This window comes from Gorilla gorilla, chromosome 14, assembly GCF_029281585.2.
Source record: "Gorilla gorilla gorilla isolate KB3781 chromosome 14, NHGRI_mGorGor1-v2.1_pri, whole genome shotgun sequence".
Lineage (NCBI taxonomy): Eukaryota > Metazoa > Chordata > Mammalia > Primates > Hominidae > Gorilla > Gorilla gorilla.
Window position 1 is genome coordinate 112,664,423 of NC_073238.2, and position 26,093 is coordinate 112,690,515.

At 43.4% G+C, this 26,093-nt stretch overlaps 1 protein-coding gene across 6 annotated transcripts in view; it reads left to right on the top strand.

The window, feature by feature from the left end:
- The first annotated feature begins 644 nt into the window (after nucleotides 1-644).
- IPO5 (importin 5) overlaps nucleotides 645-26,093 on the top strand; it is a 70,914-nt gene continuing 45,465 nt past the window's right edge. The window contains exons 1-4 of one of the 6 annotated variants that reach the window (XM_055359955.2): nucleotides 645-737; nucleotides 1,150-1,219; nucleotides 16,769-16,873; nucleotides 23,774-23,867. In XM_055359955.2, coding sequence (XP_055215930.2) covers nucleotides 16,824-16,873; nucleotides 23,774-23,867 — 144 coding nt within the window. In that variant the 5' untranslated portion in view covers nucleotides 645-737; nucleotides 1,150-1,219; nucleotides 16,769-16,823. Of the gene's footprint in view, nucleotides 949-1,149; nucleotides 1,220-16,765; nucleotides 16,874-22,997; nucleotides 23,092-23,212; nucleotides 23,499-23,773; nucleotides 23,868-26,093 lie in introns of those variants that run through there. The other 5 variants (XM_031001191.3, XM_031001192.3, XM_055359954.2 and 2 more) reach the window with 5 other exon arrangements.

A 26,093-nucleotide genomic window follows, 5' to 3' on the forward strand; every position in this document is an offset into this window, starting at 1 on the left:
TGATCCTCCCACCTCAGCTTCCTGAGCAGCTGGGACTACAGGTGTGCACCGCCACACGCATCTAATATTTGCATTTTTCATAGAGATGGGGTTTTGCCATGTTGCCAAGACTGGTCTTGAACTCCTGAGCTCAAATGATCCTCCCACCTCGGCCTCCCAAAGTGCTGGAATTACAGGCATGAGCCACCCCGCCCAGCCAATATTTATAATTATTACATGTCAACTAAAATAAAAGAAAAAGTAATTTAATCACAAACCCAGTTGACATAAATGTATGTAATATGGAATTTCCTGTTGTTTCCATACAAATTTATCTTTGTCTATTTGAGAGATCAATTTCTCTTCTCAGTATTGAGTAGTGAATAGAATCAAAATCTGTAGGTAAAGAAGCTACTCAGACAGTTTCAAAACTGAATTTGATGACACATTTGTACCCAATCTGAGTGGCCCCCAGCAACATGGGTTTTGAGTTCTCAAAGGCCAATAGATAGCTCCCTTTCCTTTCCACAGCTTTGGGAGCTTGGGCTACCCTGTAACGTCTAAATGCCTGTGCAGTGTGAGCCCGTGAAGCTGGCAGGGTGGGCAGTATAAATGCCCACCAGCAGGAGCCAGCTGACATCCTGCGTGTCACAATAGTAGCCAGGTGTCTCCACGGTGACGTCTCTGAGCCAGGAGGTCAGAACTGTGGGATTGATGACCTCCCACAACTGGAGCAGCCGGGAACAGCTCTGACCACAGTAAGTCATCCCAAAACCTCACATTCAGATGAAACCATTTAAGAATTTCATCTGCACTGAGGAACAATTTAGCATGATACTGGAGGGAAAGAGTTTCCCTGTGAGATCCAGGAGGTCCCTTTAGCTCGTCTCCTGACGTCACCACAGTCATACCCAAGAGGAAGGAAACGTCAGAGACAATGATTTGGAGAACATTCTACACAAAAACCAAGTATGAAACAATGACGATTTCATGACGGCTCATTGTTCTTTGGTATTGTGCCTTACGTGAGCTGGGGACTAACTCTGTATCCTTAAGGAGTCATCACTTGATTAGAGTTGCCCAAAAGAATGTGGGTTATTATCCTAAAGGTCTGTGTTGCCATCCTGAAACAGTCAGAAATGAGTTTTTATTTCACTTACGTGGTTCCAGGGAGAAGCCTTTCCAGGACCCATGTGTAGGCACAGCTGTTTTCCCTGATCAGGATACTTGCGGCACTCAAGTGAGTCTAGAATTATCAGATTTTGTCCTGTCTCTGTTCACTGTGACTTCTATTCTTTATTTCCTTTAAAACAAAAAGCTTCTGCTATTTTCTCCTATAATTATGATATCTCTTTCTTGATCATTTTACCTTCTATTCACCAATTAATTGAAATCCAACCCATCAGGATTATCTACCCTGCTTTCCTATAGGGAAAATAAAAAGTGCTTAGAAGCAGTCTGATTTTCACTACCTTTAATTTCTCAAATCTCAAGATGTTCCGTTTAAAATCTTTAGAGTATCTATTTTGTCTTCTGTACATTATGGTTGTATTCCCTCAGAGGCCGAGTATATTTTATCTTAGTTTTCAGAGATCACTAAAGTCAAGTAAATGAAGGAAAACAGAATTCATTTTCATTATGGGAAAACAAAATCAATCCCTAAGTAGTCAAAAGATTACTTACTTAAGGAACCACCTGGTTAACTTCTTCTCCTAGAACTTAATCCCCTAACTAGGGGTAAAAAAGGCTCATTGTCATCTTATAAAGTATTAGATAGCAGGGACTTGTCAAATGCTAATGCCTTTATTATAGAATGTTTAATTTAGACCTTCCTAAACAGTTTTGCTTTCTTCCGTCATTTGTCTATTATGGAACCACAAAGACACTAACTAGTATGCGAGACAGATTTGTGTTGGAACATTGTGTTAGCTTTCCAGTAGAGTTAAAACTCTGGAATGCAATTATAAACCTCCAAATGAAAAATACCGGCCAGGCACGGTGGCTCACACCTATAATCCCAGCACTTTGGGAGGCTGAGGTGGGAGGATCACTTGGGCCTAGGAGTTTAAGGTCAGCCTAGGCAACATAGTGAGACCCTGTCTCTACAAAATATAGAAAAAAGTAGCCAGTTATGGCGGAATGCATCTGTAATTCCAGGGACTCAGGAGGCTGAGGTGAGAGGATTCCTTGAGCTGGGGAGGTCAAGACTGCAGTGAGCCATGACTGTGCCACTGCACTCCAGCCTGGGTGACAGAGTGGAACCCTATCACAAAAAAAAAAAAAAGAAAAATACCTAAGTGGCCAAATACCTTATAAAGTTCATGCATGCTACTCTGCAGGAAATATCCTCAGCTGTCTTCTCTGTGCTGAGTTCATATGCTCTTGTGCCTAGTTCATACATGCTTTGTCATCTGCCTTCCAAAGCACACAGCAAACCAGATGATGAGAGCAGCTGACAAGTGGAGACAGTTGTCATTTTATGTTGGCAGCTACAATAAATGACACTGTCTGATGGAGAAAATAAGCGGGGAAAACACTTCCAAAACACAGGCAGAAATATAAGAGTTGAAATCCCAGAGTTCCAGAACAATTTCACCTCAGGGCAAGCAAGCCTAAGTGGCCTGTGTATCCTCCACTCTACCACAACCCAGTGACATAACCGACTTGATGGTCCTCAGACGCCGGAGCTGGGAGGATCCCCTAGGGTGCTGCCCAACTCGCCCCAATTTACAGATGAGGAAATGGAGGCCTCAGGAAGCATTGACAGCCCAGTTCAGGATCACAGCTAGTTAAGGGGGAAGCTGCAACTACAGTCAGGATCCCCTGATCCCAAGGGCCAACTTCTATCCTATACGCCCCACTCTGGAAAGGTGAAAAATAATTCAGCGTTTTGGCCAGGCGCAGTGGCTCATGCCTGTAATCCCAGCACTTTAGGAGACCGAGGCAGGCGGATCACAAGGTCAGGAGACCGAGACCTTCCTGGCTTAACACGGTGAAACCCCGTCTCTACTAAAAATACAAAAAATTAGCCGGGCGTGGTGGCGGGCACCTGTGGTCCCAGCTACTCTGGAGGCTGAGGCGAGAGAATGGCGTGAACCCGGGAGGTGGAGCTTGCAGTGAGCCGAGATCGCGCCACTGCACTCCAGCCTGGGCGACAGTGCGAGACTCCGTGTCAAAAAAAAAAAAAAAAAAAAAACGAACAAAAAAAGTAAAAAAAAATAATAATAATAATTCAGTGTTTCAAAAGGTTTCAAAAGGCCAGTAAGGAATTAATACATGTTTAAAGAATTTTCTTGACAAAATGGTTGAAGGCTCATTGGTTACATATGAGAATTAAATGAGATAAAGCATAGAAGGTTATCCCTGAAACACAGAAAGAAATCAAAATGTTGTCAGTTATTATTATAACTTAAAAATCTGATATATAAAAAAGTGCTTTTTTACAGAAGTCAGAAGAAAGTAGGTTGAGCATTTTTAATACTAATCTTTTAAATACCTTTGCTCTGCCAGAAAATTAATTTTCATAAAGCAATACATTGTTGGATCTCACCCTTAGGAAGGTCTTCCCTGGGCACCCTATTTTAACAGTACCCTGTCACCTCTAGCTCTTTACTTTGATTCGTATGCTTTATAACCTATTACCATATGAAACTAAAGATATGTATAAAATCTTTTCTCTAAAGCTTCTCCCAAAGTTCACAGCTAAAATACTATGATTTTCTTCTGGTTTTTAAATAGTCCTCTTGTTAGAAAAGATTTAGCCCTTATCCTCAATCTCACAGCCACTAAATAGTCAATTCACACAAGCCAAGTGATTTGTAAAATAGGAGTCTCTGCAAACTGAGTCCAACCAGCTTGAATAATAACATCATAACATAATGGGATCCCTTTCTGGTGGTAGTGTCCGGGACCAAATACCAAAATTCCTATTTTAAGCTGTATTAAGATTTTCTAAATGTAGCTATGTTTCAAGAGAAAATGCTTGGTCTATGGATAGCTGAAGCCATGTAAAACAAGCATTCTTATCACATGGGTCCAATATCGCTGATTTTACATGGCAGATAGACCTTAAAACGCATTCCTACTTTTCCCACTCCCTCCCACATTCTTTAAAAGGGTAGGGTTTATTATCTCTCTGAATACTCAAATGAAAACTTAAGTGTATAAACAAAACTAGAAAAATCCTTAGATTAAGATGGGAGGAAGATGGTCCTTTGACCTCTTAATATTAGTTTGATCTAACATCTTTTTTTTTTCTATTTTTTGAGACGGAGTCTCATTTTGTTGCCCAGGCTGGAGTGCAGTGGCGTGATCTCAGCTCACTGCAGCCTCCACCTCCCAGGTTCAAGCGATTCTCCCACCTCAGCCTCCTGAGTAGCTGGGACTACAGGCCTGCGCCACCATACCTGGCTAATTTTTTTTTTGTATTTTTTGTAGAGACAAGGTTTCACCATGTTGGCCAGGCTGGTCTCGAACTCCGACCTCAGGTGATCCACCTACCTCCCAAAGTCCTGGGATTACAGGCATGAGCCACCGCACTCAGCCTGATCTAAGTTCTTTAAATGATCATTCCATATTGTTAAACAATGTTTCTAAGTGAGAGGTAGAGAATTATATTAGTTGGTAGGAGGCCTGAATGGTTGAAGACAATTTAGAGAAAACTAGTTATTTCCTTGGCACAAAGAAAATCCTACTACTCCTGAAGTATAAGAAAAAATAAAAATAAAAACAATAAAAATAAACAATTCTTTGATCAAATAATTTTTTAATTGACTTGTTCTGATCATTAGTGCCTACTTGTTCAGCCCACTATCCTTACACGCATTAGTGGATTCCTTCTCTTTTTTATCTCTGAAGATTTCAGAAGTAGATCAGTGGATTCCTTAAATGTTAAAGAAACCCTGTCTTCTGTAATCCCAGCTACTCTGGAGGCTGAGACAGCAGAATCGCTTGAACCCAGGAGGTGGAGATTGCAGTGAGCCGAGATCGCACCACTGCACTCCAGCCTGGGTGACAGAGTGAGACAGAATGAGAATCTGTCTCAGAAAAAAAAAGTAAAGAAAGAAACCCTTGCAATCAGAAAGAAAAAGAGAATTAGAACTTAAAGTGACTAATGTTAAATATATTATTATATTTGGACTATATATAAACTAGAAACCTCCAGGGCCTGGCCTCAGGTGGAGTTGTCTAGCAGCTGATTGCTTGGCTCTCTTCTCTCTTCCCAACCTGATGTCATCCACTTCCACAACTTTAAATGCCATGAAAGTGATGGCTTGCCATTTCCAGCCCTGCCCTCTTCCTGGGCTCCATTGTCCCTCTATCCTCAGCCACGTGGCTGTTTCCTGTGTACCACAAAAGTGCCACGAAGGAAACCTGGCTCTTCTCTCCAGACCTTACCCCAAACACCTCCTTCTCATCTTAATAGCATCATCAGTTGCTCAGTCACAAAACCTGGGCATTCTTGATCTCTCCCGACCTCACCCCCACCATCGGGAGAGGACTCACCAAGAAATTCCAGAAGCTTAAGTGTCAGGGACTCTCCTTTGCTCAGGACCCTCTATCTCATTTTGTGTTACCCCATTGCAGGGTCCTCTATCTCATTTTGTGTTTAGTTTTTATTTTTCTTATGGAAGGCCCTCAAACTGTATGATTTAGGCCTCACAAACCTTGGATCGGCCTCTGCACCCTCTGTCCAGCTCATTTCCAAAAGAAAACTATCTCAAAAAAAAAAGAAAGAAAGAGAAAAGAAAACCATCTAAAACCGACCACACAACAGTGAACACTGTTGATTGCTACCACCTCAGTCCAAGCCCCATCCCACCCCACCCCACACTGCAGCCAAGATGATCTTTGAAAGTTGAATGCGTCTCAGGTCAGATCTCTTTCTTAACCCTCCACTGGATTCCCCTTTCCCCTAGGACAAGTCACACTACAAGAGGCAGGACACGGTGGCTCACACCTGTAACCCCAGCACTTTGGGAGGCTGAGGCAGGTGGATCACCTGAGGTCAGGAGTTCAAGACCAGCCTGGCCAACATGGTGAAACCTCGTCTCTACTAAAAATACAAAAATTAGCCAGACGTGGTGGCGGGCACCTGTAATCCCAGCTACTCAGGAGGCTGAGGCAAGAGAATTGCTTGAACCTAGGAGGCAGAGGTTGAAGTGAACCAAGATCACGCCACTGCACTCCAGCCTGGGTGACACAGCAAGACTGTGTCTCAAAAAAAAAAGAGAGAGAGAACAAGTCACACTACAGAACCATCACAATGCCCTAGTAGCAGAACACGCTGCTGAACTATCAGGGTGCCCTGGGTGATATGGCCTCTGCTGGCCTCCCAACCCTCTCGGCTTTAGCTATCCCCTTCTTTCCTTTCTGGAATACCCCAACTTGTTTTTGCCTCTGTCCTTCGTATTGTCACCTCTGCTTGAGAGAGCCTCCTCCATTTCCTTATTTGCCTCACCTCTCATTGTCACCTCCTCTCAAAAGACTGTCCCGGCAGGGCACGGTGGCTCACGCCTATAATCCCAGCACTTTGGGAGGCCGAGGCGGGTGGGTCACAAAGTCAGGAGTTCAAGACCAGCCTGGCCAACATGGTGAAACCCCGTCTCTACTAAAATACAAAAAACAAAAATTAACCGGGTGTGGTGGTGGGCGCCTATAGTCCCAGCTACTTAGGAGGCTGAGCCAGGAGAATTGCTTGAACCTGGGAGGCGTAGGTTGCAGTGAGCCTAGATAGCGCCACTGCACTTCAGCCTGGGTGACGGACTGGGACTCTGTCTCAAAGAAAAGAAAAAAAAGACTGTGTCCCTAGGGTATGACCCCACCCCAAATCCAGTCATTCGTGATCCCATTATCTTCTTTTTTCACCTATAACTATATGCAAGTATCTTATCAGTTTACTTGTTTATTATCTGAATTCTTTCAAAAGAGCTAAGCTCCCTGAAGGTGGGAACCCTGTCCGCATGCTCACCATGGAATCCCCACAGCCTAGCAGCACCTCCCACAGAGGGGTGCCTAATATTTTTCTAAACAAATGAATGAAGGAAATGTTCATTAAACAAATACTACTGCAGTTAAATGTGGCATCAAGCGGTACTACACATAGGATGCATGGAATTGAAGCCTATGAACCATTATAAGGTCCCTTTCATTTGTTCCTTATTAACTGTGGATGACTAAAAATCCATGCTGCCAATAGCTCCAACTATGAGATGCGGATCGATGTCACAATTCAGACTCCATTATGTATGTCCTCACAATGCAGGAGGTGAAATGTGTATGTCATGTGTCCAAATTGTAAGATACTTGCTGTAAGTAGCAAAAAGATGGGAAGGAAAGTCTACAGGCCAAATCATATCTGAATCTCCCCATTCTCCCTCTCCACAAATATTGGTTTAGGAATTCTCCGAGGTTTGAAGGTTATGAATGGTTATCACTCAAGGATTCAGAACTAAGGTAAAAATACTGTGAATGATAGGGGGAAAAAAATCACTAATTGAGGTCTAAATCAATGTCCTTCAGCTCTCTAAGGAAATGTATTTTTAATATAATAGCTTTATTGAGACATTCATACACCATAAAGTCCAAATTTTACTTTTTTGTTTTATTTATTTGGTTTTTTTTTTTTTGAGATGGAGTTTCACCCTTGTCACCCAGGCTGGAGTGCAATGGCATGATCTCGGCTCACTGCAACCTCCACCTCCTGGGTTCAAGCAATTCTCCTGCCTCAGCCTCTTGAGTAGCTGGGATTACAGTCGTGCACCACTACGCCCAGCTAACTTTTGTACTTTCAGTAGAGACAGCATTTCACCATGTTGGCCAAGCTGGTCTCGAACTCCTGACCTCAGGTGATCCACCCGCCTGAGCCTCCCAAAGTGCTGGGATTACAGGCATGAGCCACCTCACCCAGCCCAAAGTTCAACCTTTTAAAGTGTACAATGGAGTGTTTAGTATATTCAGTGGGCTGCACATTCATCACTATCAGTCTTTCCTCACCCTAAAACTCCATACCTGCTAGCACTCACTGATTCCCCTACCCACCCCATGCCCAGGCACATGGCAAGCACCAATCTACTGTCTATGGATGTGCTGATTCTGGACATTTCCCATAAGTGGGACCAAAAAAATGTGTGGTCTTTGTGTCTGATTTCTTTCAGGCAGTCTAATGAGTTTAAGGTTCACTCATGTTGTTACATGTATCATTACTTTATTCTTTTATTGCGAAGTAATATTTCCTTGTATAGTTAGATGACATTTTGTTTATCCATTCACCAGTGGATGGACAGTTGAATTGTTTCCACTTTTTGGCTGTGGTGAATAATGTTGCCATGAACATTCATCTACAAGTTTTTGTGTCGACATATGTTGTCTTTTCTCTTGCACATATACCTAGGAGTGAAATTACTGAGTCAAATGGTAACTCGGGCTGGAGTGCAATGGCACGATCTCGGCTCAACGCAACCTCTGCCTCCCAGGTTCAAGTGATTCTCATGCCTCAGCCTCTCGAGTAACTGGAATTACAGGCGTGCGTCACCACACCCAGCTTATTCAGACTGTTTTCCAAATTGGCTGTAACATTTTATGTTCCTATTAGCAAAGTATGAGTGTTTGAATTTCTCCACATTCTTGTCAACACTTGCTGTTGCCTTTTTTATTAAAGCCATTTTATTGGGTATGAAGTGGTATCTTACATTGTGGTTTTGATTTGCATTTCTCTAATGATGAATGATGTTGCACATCTTTTCATGTGCTTATTGGCCATTTGTATATTTTCTCTGGAGAAATGTCTATTCAAATGTTTTACCCATTTTTTTAATTGGGTTGTCTTTTTTTAATTGAGAGTAGGGCTTTTTAAATATTCTGGATATAAGTCCCTTATAAGACATATGATTTGTGGCCAGGTGCAGTGGCTCACACCTGTAATCCCAGCACTTTGGGAGACCAAAGTGAGTGGATCACTTGAGGTCAGGAGTTCAAGACCAGCCTGGCCAACATGGCGAAACCCCATCTCTACTAAAAATACAAAAATTAGCTGGGCGTGGGGGCGCACACCTGTAATCCCAGCTAATCTGGAGGCTGAGGCAGGAGAATCACTTGAACCTGGGAGGCAGAGGCTGCAGTGAGCTGAGATCATGCCAGTGCATTCCAGCCTGGGTGACAGAATGAGACTTTGTCTCAAAAAAATATATATTATTTGCATATATTTTCTCCCGTTCTATGAGCTGTCTTTTCACTTTCTTGATGGTGTCCTTAAAAGCACAAAGGTTTTAATTTTGTGAAGTTCAATGTATCCATTTTTCTCTTCTGCCTTTTGTGATTTTGATGTCATAGCTAAAAAATGATTGCCTACCCCAAAGCGATGAAGATTTAGTCCTATATTTTCTTGTAAGAATTTTATAGTTTTAGCTCTTACATTTAGTCTATGATCCACTTTGAAGTTTTTATGACGTGAAGTATGGGTCCAGCTTCATTCTAACGCATGTGGATATCAAGTTGTACCGGCAACAATCTTTCCACAGTGAACAGTCATGGCTCCTATATTAGCCAGGGTCCTCAAGAGAAAATGAACCAATAAGAAATAGATGGATGGGCACAGTGGCTCACACCTGTAATCCCAGCACTTTGGGGGGCCCAGGCAGGCAGATCACTTGAGGTCAGGAGTTCGAGACCAGCCTGGCCAACATGGTGAAACCCCTGTCTCTATTAAAAATACAAAAAATTAGCTGGGTATGGTGAGGCACATCCGTAGTCCCAGCTGCTCAGGAGGCTGAGGCACAAGAATCACTTGAGCCTGGGAGGCAGAGGTTGCAGTGAGCCAAGATTGTGCCACTGCACTCCAGCCTGGGTGACAGAGTGAAACTGTCTCAAAAAAAAAAAAAAAAAGGTAGATAGACTTATTTTAAGGAATCTGCTACATAATTATGAGAGATGGAAAGTTCAAACCCTGCAGGGCAGGCTAGCAGGCTGGAAATTCAGGTTTGAGTTGATGTTGCAGTCTTGAGTTTGAAATCTGAAGGGCAAACCAGCAGGTGGAGATTCGGGCAAGGTTTCTGTGCTGTGGTCTTGTAGCAGAATTGTTTCTTCCCCCAGAAACCTCCATCTTTGCTATTAAGGCCTTCAACTGGTTAGATGAAGCCCACCCACCTTGTGGAGGGTAATTTGCTTTAGTTAAAGTCAACTGATTATAAATGTTAAATTGTATCCACAGATACTTTCCCAGCAACATCTAGACTGCTGTTTGACCAAACAACGGGGCTCCAACAGCCTAGCCAAGTGAAACATAAAATTAACCATCACAGTATCCTTGTCAAAAATCAGTCTGACAACACATGTAAGGTTTATTTCTGGAGTCACTATTCAATTCCATTGATCTATATGTCTGTCCTTATGCCAGTAACACTGTGTCTTAATTACTATAGCTTTTTTTTTTTTTTTTTTGAGACGGAGTCTAGCTCTGTCACCAGGATAGAGTGCAGTGGTGGAATCTCAGCTCACTGCAACCTCCGCCTCCTGGGTTCAAGCAATTCCCCTGCCTCAGCCTCCCAAGTAGCTGGGACTACAGGCACGCACCCTCACGCCCGGCTAATTTTTTGTATTTTAGTAGAGATGGGGTTTCACCATGTTGGCCAGGATGGTCTCGATCTTCTGACCTCATGATCTGCCCGCCTCGGCCTCCCAAAGTGCTAGGATTATAGGTGTGAGCCACTGCGCCCGGCCATTATTATAGCTTTATAGTAAGCCTTGAATTCAGCAACGTTAATCCTTTGAATTTTGTTTTTTTCGACTGCTTTGGTTACTCAGAGTCTCTTGCAACTCTAGATGAATTTTTAGAATCAGTTTGTCCAATTTACACTCCCACCAACAGTGTAAAAGCATTCCTATTTCTCCACAGCCTCACCAGCATCTGTTGTTTCCTGACTTTTTAATGATCACCATTCTAACTGGCATGAGATGGTATCTCATTGTGGTTTTGATTTGCATTTCTCTAATGACCAGTGAGGATGAGCTTTTTTTCATATGTTTGTTGGCAACATAAATGTCTTCTTTTGAGAAGTGTCTGTTCATATCTTTTGCCCACTTTTTGATGGGGTTGTTTTTTTCTTGTAAATTTGTTTAAGTTATTTGTAGATTCTGGACATTAGCCCTCTGTCAGATGGATAGATTGCAAAAATTTTCTCCCATTCTGTAGGCTGCCTGTTCATTCTGATGACAGTTTCTTTTGCTGTGCAGAAGCTCTTTAGTTTAATTAGAACCTATTTGTCAATTTTGGCTTTTGTTGCAATTGCTTTTGGTGTTTTAGTCATGAAGTCATTGCCCATGCCTATGTCCTAAATGATATTGCCTAGGTTTTCTTCTAGGGTTTTCATGATTTTAAGTTTTACATTTAAGTCTTTAATCCATCTTGAGTTAATTTTTGTATAAGGTGTAAGGAATGGGTCCAGTTTGTGTTTTCTGCATATGACTAGCCAGTTTTCCCAGCACCATTTCTTTCTTTCTTTTTTTTTTTTTTTTTTTTTTGAGAGTGAGTCTCGCTCTGTCACCCAGGCTGGAGTGCAGTGGCGCGATCTCGGCTCACTGCAAGCTCCGCCTCCCAGGTTCATGCCATTCTCCTGCCTCAGCCTCCCGAGTAGCTGGGACTATAGGCACCTGCCACCACTCCCAGCTAATTTTTTTTTGTATTTTGACAAAAAAAAGTAGAGATGGGGTTTCACCGTGTTAGCCAGGATGGTCTCGATCTCCTGACCTCATGACCCGCCCGCCTCAGCCTCCCAAAGTGCTGGGATTACAGGCGTGAGCCACCGCGCCCGGCCTCCCAGCACCATTTCTTATATAGGGACAGTGTGGCGATTCCTCAAGGATCTAGAACCACAAATACCATTTGACCCAGCAATCCCATTACTGAGTATATACCCAAAGGATTATAAATCATTCTACTGTAAAGACACATGCACACGTATGTTTATTGCAGCACTATTTACAATAGCAAAGACTTGGAACCAACCAAATGCCCATCAATGATAGACTGGATAAAGAAAATGTGGCACACGTATACCATTGAATACTATGCAGCCATAAAAAAGAATGAGTTCATGTCCTTTGCAGGGACATGGATGAAGCTGGAAGCCATCATTCTCAGCAAACTAACACAGGAACAGAAAACCAAACACCACATGTTCTCACTCATAAGTGGGAGTTGGACAATGAGAACGCATGGACACAGGAAGGGGAACATCACACACCAGGGCCTGTCGGGGGGTGGGGGACAAGGGAAGGGAGAGCATTAGGACAAATACCTAATGCATGCAGGGCTTAAAACCTAGATGATGGGTTGATAGGTGCAGCAAACCACCATGGCACATGTACACCTATGTAACAAACCTGCACGTTCTGCACAGGTATATCGAAACTGAAAGTCAAATTAAAAAAAAAAATCAGCTTGTCCATATCTGAAAAACAAAGGCAATTGGAATTTTAATTGGGATTACCTTGAATCTATAGATTAAGGGAGGGAGGTATCACCATCTTAATAATATTAAATCTCCCAATCCATGCATATAGACTGTGTTTCCATTTATTTAGATCTTCTTTAATTTCTTCCAACAATGTTTTATAATTTTCAGCATACAAGTTCTACAGTTCTGTGAAAGTTACTGTTGCTTTGTTACTGAGTCTTATTCTTTTCTGATGCTATTGTAAATAAAACTGTGTTCTTAATTTCATTTTCGGATTGTTTATTGCTAGTGTATGGAATTACAATTGATTTTTATATATTGATCTTGTCTCTTGCAACCTTGCTGAACTTGTTTTGTTTGTTCTAATAGTTTGTGTGTGTGTGTGTGTGTGTGTGCTTGTGTGAATTCCTTAGGATTTTGTCTATACGAAATCATGTCACTTGTGAATAGAGATAGAACTTCCAGGCCGGGCACGGTAGCTCATGCCTGTAATCCCAGCACTTTGGGGCGGCCGAGGCAGGCAGATCATGAGATCATGACAGAGATCGAAACCAGCCTGGCCAACATGGTGAAACCCCATCTCTACTAAAAATACAAAAATTAGCTGGGTGCGGTGGCTCGTGCCTTAATCCCAGCTACTCAGGAGGCTGAGGCAGGAGAATCGCTTGAACCAGGGAGATGGAAGTTGCAGTAAGCCGAGATCTGCACTCCAGCCTGGGTGACAGAGCAAGGCCCCCTCTCAAAAAAAAAAAAAAAAAAAAAGATAGAACTTCCAGCAAAATATTGAGAAAAAATGGTGAGAATAGACATTCTTGTCTTCATCTCAGGGAGAAAACATCCAATTTTTCTCAACTAAATATGATGTTAACTGTGAGTCTGTCACAGATGGCTTTTATGAAGTTGAGGAAATTCCTCTTTATTCCTAGTTTGTTGAGTGTTTTAATAATGAAAAGGGATTGGATTCTGTGAAAAGCTTATCCTGCATCAATTGAGATGCTCATATAGTTTTTACGCTTTATTAATATGGTATATTACATTGATTTTCATATGTTATGCCAACCTTTCATTCCTGGGATAAATTTCACTTGATCATGGTAGATAATCCTCTCTATATGTTGTTTAATTCAGTTTGCTAGTATTTTGTTTAGAATTTTTGTGTCGATATTGGTCTACAGTTTTTTTGTTTTTGGCAGCAGGGCACAACTGGCCTTATAAAATGATTCATTACGTGTTTACTCTGCTTCTGTTTTCTGACAAAGTTTGAGTAGGAATGGTGTTAATTGCTGTTTAAATGTTTGGTAAAATTCACCAGTAAAGTCATCTGGTCTGGGATTTTTCTTTGTGACTTTTAAAATTACTAATTCAGCTGGGCGCAGTGGCTCACACCTGTAGTCAAAGCACTTTGAGAGGCCGAGGGAGGTGGATCACTTGAGGTCAGGAGTTCAAGACCAACCTGACTAATACAGTGAAACCACATCTCTACTAAAAACACAAAAATTAGCCGGGTGTGGTGGTGTGTGCCTATAGTCCCAGCTACTTGGGAGGCTGAGGCAGGAGAATTGCTTGAACCAGGGAGGCGGAGGTTGCAGTGAGCTAAGATCATGCCACTGCACTCCAGCCTGGGTGACAGAGCAAGACTCTGTCTCAAAAAATAATACAATAAAATAAAATAACTAATTCAATAGTTTTACTTGCTGTAGATCTATTCATATTTTCTATTTCTTCGTGAATCACTTTTGATTTGTGTTTTTCTAGAAATGTGTCCATTTCCTCTAGGTTATCTAATTTGTTAGCACACAATTTTGTACAGTATTCTCTTATAATTCTTTTTATTTCTGAAAGCTGGGTAGTGATGTCTCCTCTTTCATTCCTGATTTTAGTATTTGAGTCTCCTCTTTTTTTTCCTGGTCAGTACAGCCAAAAGTTTGTGAATTTTGTTGATCTTCTCAAAGAAACAATTTTGGGTTATTTTTATTTCTCTTTTTTAATTTTCTATTTCATTTATTTCCTTTTTAGTCTTCTTTGTCTTTTTCTTCCTTTCTCTTTCTTTCTTGCTTTCTTTCTTTCGGCTTGTTGTAGATTTAGTTTGCCCTTCTTTCTTTAGTATCTAAGGAAGTAGGTTATTGATTTCTTCTTTTCTAATTGATAAGGACAGCTCTAAGTGTCCCTATGAGCATTGCTATCACTGCTATCCCATAAATTGTGGTATCTTATATTTTTGTTTTCATTCATCTGAAAGTATTTTCTGTTTGTTTGTTTGTTTGAGTCTCGCTCTGTCACCCAGGCTGGAGTGCAGTGGCTCGATCTCAGCTCACTGCAAGCTCCGCCTCCCGGGTTCATGCCATTCCCCTGCCTCAGCCTCCCAAGTAGCTGGGACTACAGGTGCCCACCACCACGCCTGGCTAATTTTTTGTATTTTTAGTAGAGACGGCGTTTCACCATGTTAGCCAGGATGGTCTCGATCTCCTGACCTTGTGATCCGCCCACCTCGGCCTCCCAATATGCTGGGATTACAGGCATGAGCCACCGCGCCCGGCTCAAAGTATTTTCTAATTTCTCTTGTGATTTTTTTCAATATAGAGAAGGGGTCTCACTCTGTCTGTCACCCAGGTTGGAATGCAGTAGTGCGATCATTGCTCACTGTAACTTTGAATTCCTGGGCTCAAAGGATCCTCCCACCTCAGCCTTCCAAAGCACTGTGATTAGAGACGTGAGGCACCGTGCCAAGCCATCTTGTGATTTCTTCTTTGACGCACTTGTTATTTAGGAGTATGCAGTTTAATCTCTTGTGAATTTCTCAAATTTCCTTTTGTTCTTGATTTCTAATTTTATTCTGTTGTGGTCAGAGAACATACTTTGTTGGTTTCAATCCTTTAAAATTGACTGAAGCTTGTTTTACAGCCTAACATATGGTCTATCCTGGAGAATGTTCCATATTCACTTGAGGAAAATGTTTACTCTGCTGCTTTTGGGTGGAGTGTCTTACACTTGTCTTTTAGGTGTAGTTGGTTTATCTTATTCTTTGTCTTCCATTTATTATTGATCTATCTAGTTATCCTATCCGTTATTGAAAGGTGGGAACAGAAGTCTCAAACTATTTTTGTTGAATTATCTATTTCTCCCTTAATTCTGTCAGGCTTTGCTTTATGTATTTTGGTGCTGTTAGGCACATGTGTTTAAAACTGTTCTATCTTCCTGATTGAATTTTTTATTATAAAAATGTCCTCTTTATCTCTAATGACATTTTTTGTCTTAAAATCTATTTTGTCTAAAATTAAGAGAGCCATTCCACCTGCTTTTGCTTTTTGTCTTTTTGAGATGGAGTCTTGCTCCGTCACCCAGGCTGGAGTGCAGTGGCACCATCTCGGCTCATTACAGCCTCTGCCTCCCAGGTTCAAACAGTTCTCGTATCTCAGCCTCCCAGGTAACTGAGAGTACAGCCGCCTGCCACTACACCCAGCTAACATTTGTATTTTTAGTAGAGACGGGGTTTCACCATGTTTGCCAGGCTGGTCTTGAACTCCCGACCTCAAGTGATCCACCCACCCTGGCCTCCCAAAGTGCTGTGATTACAGGCGCCTGCCACTACGCCTAGCTAGCGTTTGTATTTTTAGTAGAAACAGGTTTTCGCTATGTTGGCCAGGCTGCGTATCTGCTTTTGAATACTGTTTGCATGGTGTGTCTTTTTCTATCCTTTTACTTTCAACCTATTTGTGTTCTAAGAAAAATCATTTAACTTAGAAATGAAATCTTTCTGCTAAGTATATATATATATATATATATATATTTTTTTTTTTTTTTTTTTTTTTTTGGATATGTTGTCTCGCTCTCTCACCCAGGCCGGTGAGCAGTGGCATGATCTCAGCTCACTGCAAGCTCCGCCTCCCAGGTTCACGCCATTCTCCTGCTTCAGCCTCCCGAGTAGCTGGGACTACAGGTGCCCGCCACCACGCCCAGCTAATTTTTTTGTATTTTTAGTAGAGACGGGTTTTACTGTGTTAGCCAGGATGGTCTCCATCTCCTGACCTCGTGATCTGCCTACCTCGGCCTCCCAAAGTGCTGGGATTACAGGCGTGAGCCACTGCACCCGGCCTCTGCTAAGTATATTTTTATTTCAGGTATTAAAATGCAACAAATGATTTTTAAAAATCCATTTACCACTTTTAAATGAAAACAACATCAAGAAAAGGTATTTTTATTTTCTCCAACTCTTAACCAGTCTTTGATTTAACTGATAAGGATTTATTCTTCAAAATCAGATGTGATTTTTAAGAATATCATCTTCAAAATTAAGTACCATCTAATGGTCCACCATTCTGTTTCTGTCAAATCAGCAGAGGAAAGAAATTCCTAAGGGAACACTGCTCAGAAAGTACTGTAGCATGTCTTCAAATGCCTGAGGATCAAGTTGGAAAACTAGAAGCAACAGAAAACACAATAAGGTAACTGATTTCACCTGGGGAAAAGTCACTTCCTGTTTTGTTTTTTTTAAAAGAGACAAGGTCTCACCATGTTGCCCAGGCTGGTCTCGAACTCCTGGTCTCAGGCAATCCTCCCACCTCAGCCTCCCAAAGTGCTGGGATTACAGGCATGAGCCATCACACCCAGCCAAAAGTCACTTCCTAAATGTCAATGTACAAAGTATGTAGGACACCTATGTGTAGCTAGTTGGCTATGTTATTCTCTAGCAAAGCACTGCCCAATCGAAATATAATATGAGCCACAAATACAAATCACATATGCAATTTTAAAATTTCTAGTAGCCATATTTTTAACAAGTAAAAAAAAGTGAAATTAATACATTTAACAATAGTTTATCAATAAATATAACTAATATATTTTATTTAACACAATATATTAACATTTCTACATGTGACCAATATAAAATTGTTATTCTTAATTTCCTACTAAGTCTTTGAAGTTTACTGTGTATTTTACACTTAAAATATATCTCAGGCCAGGCTCAGTGGCTCACGCCTGTAATCCCAGCACTTTGGGAGGCCGAGGCGGGTGGATCACGAGGTCAGGAGTTTGAGACAAGCCTGGCCAAGATGGTGAAACCCCGTCTCTACTAAAAATAAAAAGAAATTAGCCGGGCATGGTGGCGGGAGCCTGTAATCCCAGCTACTTGGGGGGCTGAGGGAGGAGAATCGCTTGAACCTGGGAGGCAGAGGTTGCAGTGAGCTGAAATCGTGCCACTGCACTCCAGCCTGGGCGACAGAGTGGGACTCCGTCTCAAAAAAAAAGAAAAAAGCATATCTCAGTTCAAACACGCCATATTTCAATTGGTCAACAGTCATAATGGCTAGTGGCTACCATAATGAGCATTTCAACTGTAGCATTGAAAGCCGGAAATAGCCTTTAAATAGCTCCGTGATAATCAAATCAAACTTGATTTTTTTCTTAACCGCAATTATGATGCATTCCTGTAACATGACCACTTATATAATGAGGATATAAAAATGCAATAGTCTAACAGGTAGATGTCCAATCAAAATTAAAGTTACAAATTTTAGAGGTTGCAATCTGTATTAGCAATCACAGCCACTATCTATTAAGCATTTACTCTGTGCCCGGCACTACTGCCAGGTATTTTAATCAGTAGTAAAAAATACTTCTATTACGCCCATTTCAGAGAAGAAGAAACTGGGCTTGAGAAAGGTTACCTTGGGCAAGATCACACAGCATGTAGGTTGTGAAGCTATCATTTGAACTTGCACATTGGCCGGCTCTGGAGCCTCTGCTCCCAGCCTCCCTCAAATGAGTCCCTCCACCTGCAGATATCCACTGAATCTCAAATATAAAACTAAGAAAGGGCGCAAAAGAAAACAATCAAGTCAAAATTTCCCTGCCTGTGTTCCATTCCACAATTTACTGAGGGCCTATTGTGCACAGTGTCCTTCAGGATTGTTAGGGTCCCACTTGCCCCTGGCTGAGGTGCACTGACTGTATGTAACAGACTGCTTCAGAGCAGGAACTTGAAAGTTTTGATAAAAAGCAGTTGAAAAAAATGTGAATATTTCAGCATATTTTCAATAATTTTTCAACCATTCAAACTTTTTTTGCTGGCTCTTATCTAGGCAACAGAAAACATCAGTATTAGAGTCAGAAATCTTACTTATCCGCCAAGTGTCTATTGAATATCTGTAATCCATTCCATACACTATTTCACTCTGCACAATTGGGAGACTAATAGAAAATATGCAAGTAGATTTTATATAAACACAAATGTATGCACATGACTATGCATCAGCTGCAGCCTTAAGAGTAATTACTTGTTTAAGGCCAGGCGCGGTGGCTCAAGCCTGTAACCCCAGCACTTTGGGAGGCCGAGGTAGGAGGATCGCTTGAGCCCAGGAGTTCAAGACTGTCCTGGGCAATATAGCAAGACCCCATCTCTAAAAAAACAAACAAAAAGAGTAATTACTTGTTTAAGGTCACATTTAACTCCCAAATCCATCTTACTAATAAAAGAGATAATTATTGAGTATCTACTTATGCAGACACCATACTATGTGAATTTACATATATTATCCTTTCAAAACACTCCTATGAAGAACTATCATTCGAATTTTACAGATGAGAAAACAAAGCCAGCATTCTTTTTCATTGTACCAGGTTAATTATTAACAAAAATAATAATGCCATTAGCTTACATTGGTGTAGTTACAGATTATAACAGTTTGATTTATACCATCTAAATTGACCCTCATAATAAATTGTGATATCAAGAGCATAAGCGCTTACAACTACCAAGATAAGGAGTCATAGAGACCCAAGACAACTTAAAAGAAATTAGATTATTTACTTGGGAGAATCTTATGTTATTTGCATTCAGCACTCTGCAAACCAGAAAGGGCAGACAAAACCAAATTCTATCCCAGTTGAGAAAAGCTTTCACAGAGGTCTTACAAGCCTACCTTCTCCAACCTTCTCCCACTTCCAGAACACTCCCATCAACATGGGAGCCCATAAAACTAAGAGCAGTAGTGGGAGAGATTCTGATGCTCTCTAGTTAAGGAGCCTGGTCTCCTGCAGTATTACAAATAGGTCATGCCCAGGCTGTGCAGTACTTTCTAACAGCAAAAATCCTAAACTACCTAGATTTCAAGTAGCAGTTGAGAGAGACTTTGTTTTCTTTCCCCCAACCTCACCCTTTTCGTAAGGGGTTGCAAATGCTCCAAGCAAATTTGCCTCCAGCACTTAATGGAAGTAGTGCCAAGTCTAATAAACTGCAAGGGAAAGGAGCTGACCATTCACAAGATAAACCACTAAGTACATTACTTTGGGGCAGTTTTGTTTTTGTTTTTTTATTTTAATGTGGCCAAAGCAATGGCAGTGAATACGGAGTAAGCAAAACTCAAAGTTCTCTATCCTTGCATTTTTACTTCCAATTATAAGTTAATGCTAGAAGAACTTTTATGATTAATAATATACTTTTTATTATCCCCATTTTATAGATGAGAAATTGAGGCTTAGCGACATTAAGCACTCAAGGTTACACAGCTAGTAAGAGACTAAAGATACAAATCCCCTAGACTCAAGTTCAAGGCTCTTTACCTTCCACCATTTGATCTCCTTGGGAAATAAATAAATCTATACTCCTGCAGGCTGCTTTTATGGAATATCTTAGTTATTTTCTTTTATCTTCTTTTTTTTTTTTTTTTTTTTTTTTTGAGAGGGAGTCTCACTCTGTCACCCATGCTGTAGTGCAGTGGCATGATACTGGCTCACTGCAACCTCCGTCTCCTGGGTTCAAGCGATTCTCCCGCCTCAGCCTCCAGAGTAGCTGGGATTACAGGCATGCGCCACCATACCCAGCTGATTTTTTTTGTATTTCTAGTAGAGACGGGGTCTCGCCCTGTTGGCCAGGCTGGTCTCAAACTCCTGACCTCAGGGGATCCACTCGTCTCCCAAAGTGCTAGGATTACAGGCGTGAGCCACTGCACCCAGCCCCTGAGTTATTTTCTTCTAAGAAAATGATACTCTTATAAACAATAAGGACACTGTCTATGGGAAATGGGCTTCTAAGTGCAGTAAACTTCCCAGAAGGCTAAGCATTATAAACTCTTCAAAATGGCAAGCCTGCTACCGAAAATACAGTCCCCACCTAGGAGGTTTTCTGGACACCAGAACCAGTCTCCATTGTCAGGACATCTGCTATCTACCCCAAGTTTACTGGAATTTCTCCCATTTTGGGTGGCGGGGTGGTCTCTTCATTCATTAACCTTAAAATTCTTCTCCTTCCCTTTTGATTGGATATTTAAAATGTTAAAATAAGGCTGGGCTGTGATTTCGTGTTCTAGCAGTTGATGTCACCACTAATACAAAATTGTTTTGTTTTTAGCCTGCCTGAAATAATCTTAGGTTTACGCTTTGCCTCGTTAAAAAACAAGCTCCTAGCCGGGTGTGGTGGCGGAGGCCTGTAATCCTAGCACTTTGGGAGGCCAAAGAGGGAGGATCGCCCGAGCTCAGGAGTTTGAGACCAGCCTGGGTAACAGGAAGACCCCATCTCTACCAAAACTAGAAACATTAGCCAGGTGTGGTGGCTTGTGCCTGCAGACCAGCTACTTGGAGGGGCTGAGGTGGGAGGATCGCTGGAGCCCAAGAGGTGGCGGCTGCAGTGAGATCACACCACTGCTCTCCAGCCTGGGCAACAGAGTGAGACTCTGTCTCAAAATAATAATAATAATAATAACAATAATAATAATAATAGTAACAAATATCTGCAAACTTGATTGGAATTTCTATTATTTAGTAACTATTAAGCAAATATGTGTAACCTACAGACTCATTGCCAATAGAAACACATACCGCAACAGGTGTTAAAAAGTAACTGGAGATCGGGCCATGCCCTAAGCAGCCTCTAGGCAATTTATCATATTTCACTGTTAACCTAGTCATTTGAATGAGTTGTTTTTGTCTGAAATTCTTTTTTTTTTTTTTGAGACGGAGTCTTGCTCTATCACCCAGGCTGGAGTGCAATGGCACAATCTCGGCTCACTGTAACCTCCGCCTCCCAGGTTCAAGCGATTCTCCTGCCTCAGCCTCCCGAGTAGCTGGGATTACAGGCACCCACCATCACCACACCTGGCTAATTTTTGTATTTTTAGTAAAGACGGGCTTTCACCATGTTGGCCAGGCTCGTCTCGAACTCTTGACCTCAGGTGATCCGCCCACCTCGGCCCCCCAAAGTGCTGGGATTACAGGCGTGAGCCACCTTGCCCGGCCTGTAATTCTTAAAACCTTAATAACCTTGGCTGATGATGAAACCTCCTCAGAATCCAGACACCCCAATGACCCACAAAAAAAAAAAAAAAAATCAAAATCAAACAAAAAAAAGCTGCCCCAAAGTAATGTGCATAGTGGTTTGTCTAGAAGAAATAACGTGGCATAAGAATGAAAACTTGTCACATCTAAGAAATATAAATTCAACAAAGATAGGTCTGCAGACCTCCTGTAGAGAACCCATCATTGTCATGGCCCGAAACTTTCTAAGAGAATTTTCTCTAGGAATCAATTAGAATCCTTTAGAAAAAAATCTTGGCTGGCCATCCCAATCGCACGTGGATCCCAGGGCTCAGCCCAGATTCTGAACACAGTGGCCAAGATTTAAAATCATTCACCAAAGAGCAAATGTTTTGACTTTCAAAGAGCAGAAGTGCAGCAGAATAGCCAACAGGAAATTAAATTCCCTAAGTTAAATACTATGTACTGCCAGCTGTGTAGAACTACTCTTCCATCTCACCCAGTATGAAACCTCCTCACTGGAGATGTAGTGTCCCTTTGGAGCAGAAATGAATTGTTTTTGTAGCTGGGCGCGGTGGCTCATGCCTGTAATCCTAGCACTTTGGGAGGCCGAGGCGGGGGGAAGGGAGGGGAGGGGAAGGGAGGGGAGGGGAGGGGAGGGCGGGGGGGTGGGGCTGGTATCGCCTGAGGTCAGGAGTTCGAGACCAACTGGGCCAACTTGGTGAAACCCCGTTTCTACTAAAAATACAAAAAAGTTAGCTGGGCATGGTGGAACATGCCTGTAATCCCAGCTACTTGGGAGGCTGAGGCATGAGAATTGTTTGAACCCGGGAGGCAGAGGTTGCACTAAACCGAGATCGCGCCACTGCACTCCAGCCTAGGCGACAGAGCAAGGCTTCCACTGACACTCTTAGCCAAATGTATTGGATACAACAGGGTCTCAACAGAAGTACCCTCTGATTTGTACACTGCTCTCTGCCTTTGGCAGCCCCAGGAGTTGAAGAACATCGCGTGTATTATCTGCGCATTAGAATGCTGAAATTGAAATTACGCCTCTAGGTTCCTAGACTGAGATTGAGATAATCAGCCCTGTAAACCAGGGCTCCTTTAGGAAGAAAGGTGTCTCTCTTGACGTTCCCCAATCATTGCGAGAACAGAATCCCTAAACAAGGGATTCAAGGGAACAGTCACAGATCCTGAGGTGGGGGCACGTTTGCTACGTGGACATCCGAAGACGACCGCGGGCTGGGGACGGGCGGCCTGGCGGGACAGCCCCGGGCTGAGTAACCCCTCTTCCGGGCAAGCCCCAGGCGTGAGTCACTGGCGAGCGCGGCGGGAGGAAGGGGCGCCCTGAGTCCACAGCCCTGGGGGAGGTCGGAGGGTCTGAAAGCGAGGAGTCCGTGAGTGGAAGGTACGTAGGAAGTCGGTCTAAAGGGACTGCCTTCCTGGGAGTGGGTGAAAGGCTGGATCCCAGGGAGCGAGGGACCAAAGGGGTGGGGCCTGCTCCAGCGGCCACGGGGAGGGGCCGGGGGTCGCGAGAAGGAGGCCGACCAGCCCGCGGCGCCGAAATCTCCCGCGCTCAGCAGCTGGCCCCTCCTCCCCGGCCAGGCCTCAGGCCCCTTGCCGCGGCCGGGCCCGCCGGCCGGCTCCTCCCGCTGTCCCCGCGACGCAGCCCTGGCCCCAGCCCAGGCCTCGACCTCGACCTCAACCCCGACCCCGACCCCGATCCCAGCCCTGGCCCGGCTGCGAAGCCGCCAGCCTACCCAACCCGCGCACAGCCGGCGGCCCCCGAGGCGCGGCCACTGACGGCACCGCAGGGTGCGTGGCCAATCAGCGCGGCCCCCGAGGAGGCGTCCTCGGCCCCGCCCCCCTGCGCCCAAGGCCAGTGAGGCGCCGGCGCCGGCGACCGCGGCGCGAGGCCCCGCCCCGTCCTCCCCTTTCCCCTTTGCCCCGCCCTTCCCGCCCGGCCCCCCCTAAGCCCCGCGCCGCCGCTGGTGCCGGTCCCCGCGCTGGGCCCGCCCCCGCCCCTCCCGCGGCCCGCGAGCGCGCCTCACGGCTCCTGTCTCCCCTCCCTCCTTCTCTCTCACGCCTAGCGCAATGGCGGCGGCCGCGGCGGAGCAGCAACAGTTCTACCTGCTCCTGGGAAACCTGCTCAGCCCCGACAATGTGGTCCGGAAACAGGCAGAGGTAACCGAGTTCGCCGCCCCAGTCTCCGCGCCCTGGCCGGCGCGCCGACCCTTTACCGACGCCAGCCGCGCCGGGCCTCGGCCGGTCCGCGGCGGCCGCGCAGGCTGGGCCCGGCGGGCGGCGGCCGCGCAGCCCACGTGTGAGGCGGCCCGCGGCTCCCGGTCGTGCCCCCGGGCTTTTCCGGCCATTGCTGCCGCGGCGCCTGGCACCAGTTACCTCCCCGCCGCCGCTCGCACCCACGTGCGGCCGCTCCCGACGCGCAGCCCCCGTCCAGGTGTGGGGTGCCGGGCGGGCCCCGGGCCCCAACTTCGCTGGCCACCCCCCTTCCCAGCTCCCCGCTTGCCCCTTTCCCGCTTTCTCCCAGCGGGAGACCCCACCGCCCTTCCAGCCGCTGTCTCCACCCAGCCTAGCGCTGTGGGTCTCCCAAACCCTGGCTGCTACCTGACCCGTCACGCCTGCTTCTACCCCCTGCTCATCTCCCACACCGTCTGTCCCTCTCTTTTTAAATATGTGCCCTGCCTTGTCCCTACTGCCTTTTTCCATTTAGTTCTTTCTCATTCTAGTTCCTAACATCAGAAGCCAGATTTCCCTACCCCCTACCACCTCCAGTTTTGTGAAGTTGCCTTTAGGGTTTCTTTCTATGCAGTTTCCACCTTACTCTGGGCTTATAATACACTTACTCTGCTCTTCAGACAAATTTTCTTTGCTCTCTAGAGAATCGTGGGATAAATGGGATGTAGTGGGACTTCCGTTCTTTAACTGGGCCAGTACCATATGTTTAAGTCTTCAACTTCATTAAATCTAACCGTAATCTCTTTTTTTCAAACCACCTCTTGTTCCTGGCCTCCAAAATGTGGAGAGACTTTCAAGTGACAGTATTTTAAATATATCTGTAAGCTCATTTACCAAGTTCACTAGAAGACTGATGTTACATTTTCAGCGTTGAGACCACGATTCTTGTGGGATACTTCCAGGGGAGGGAGAAACTTTCCAGTTTCTTAGCTGACCGCCAAACTTGGTTATATATGGGGTTTTTGCAACCATGCGATTGTAGAGTTTCATAAGATTAAGTGAAGGATGTTCAGCCAGCTATTTTTAAATAACAAAAATTAATTTTACATATAGCCAATGAAATTGACTGCAAGTCCTCTTCTGAACTCAGGCCTGAAGACTTTTCCAGGTGTCTTTGAAACGACAGTGGTAATCGTTGTTTTGAATAGATGGTGGATATGCTGGTTACACTTAGGGGTTTTATATTAAGTGAAGTAAACACACCCAAAATTCGGTTCTATGTGAAAAGGCATTTTCTACTATTCACTTCATTAAGTTTTTATTTATTATACATGTAATACATGTTCAGGGTAAAAATTCAAACAGTGAATCGTTTCTTATCCCGTTTCCCAAAGGTGACCGCTTGTAAGTGTCTCGTGAATCTTCCCTGAAAATTTAACATACACATTCATTTTTTACTTAATGGGCTTATAATACTATTTACACTATTTTGCAACTTGAATTTTTCACTCTATATTTCACATTGCCTCATAAGTGAGGTTTTGGTCAGCTATAGATTATACATCATATGGATAGATATTTATATAAGCAACCCTCTGAAATGGATATTGCGGTTTCCAGTGACCTGCTCTTTTAAAAATAGTACTATGCGCAGGAGTACATGTATACCTATCTTTGCATACTTTGCCAGGTTTGCTTGTAGAACACTGAAAAGTAGCATTTGTTCCTAGAAGTAATATGCATGTATTGCACCAATTTGCCTTGGGGATATGATGATGCTTTAAAAAAAAAAAAATTAATGCTTTCTGGTAACTCTTGAGATAATTTTTCGCCAAAATAACTTTTTAATCCCAGCATGAAAATAATAGAAATTTTCATGTGTTACAAAGCAGAACAGCATTGTAATTAGTAAGCTAGTTTAATTCTCTCTGTTCCCTCCAGTTGCTTAAGTCTCTATTGTCAAGCCTAGTGGGGAATCTCTCTTCTATTGAACTAAATACCAGTGTCTGGTTTAGCTTGAATTCCAATTGGTGCCTGTTGTAAATCTTTTATCACTTACATCGCTTTGGGGATAGTTATCAGCATTCAGCACATTTTCTCATAAAGAACAATTGGAAATAAGTACTGTTATTCTCTTAGTCTCTTTATTCCTAGTGAAAACATTCAGATACTAGGTTTTTACTTTCTTTGTATATGCTGAGAATATATTAATAT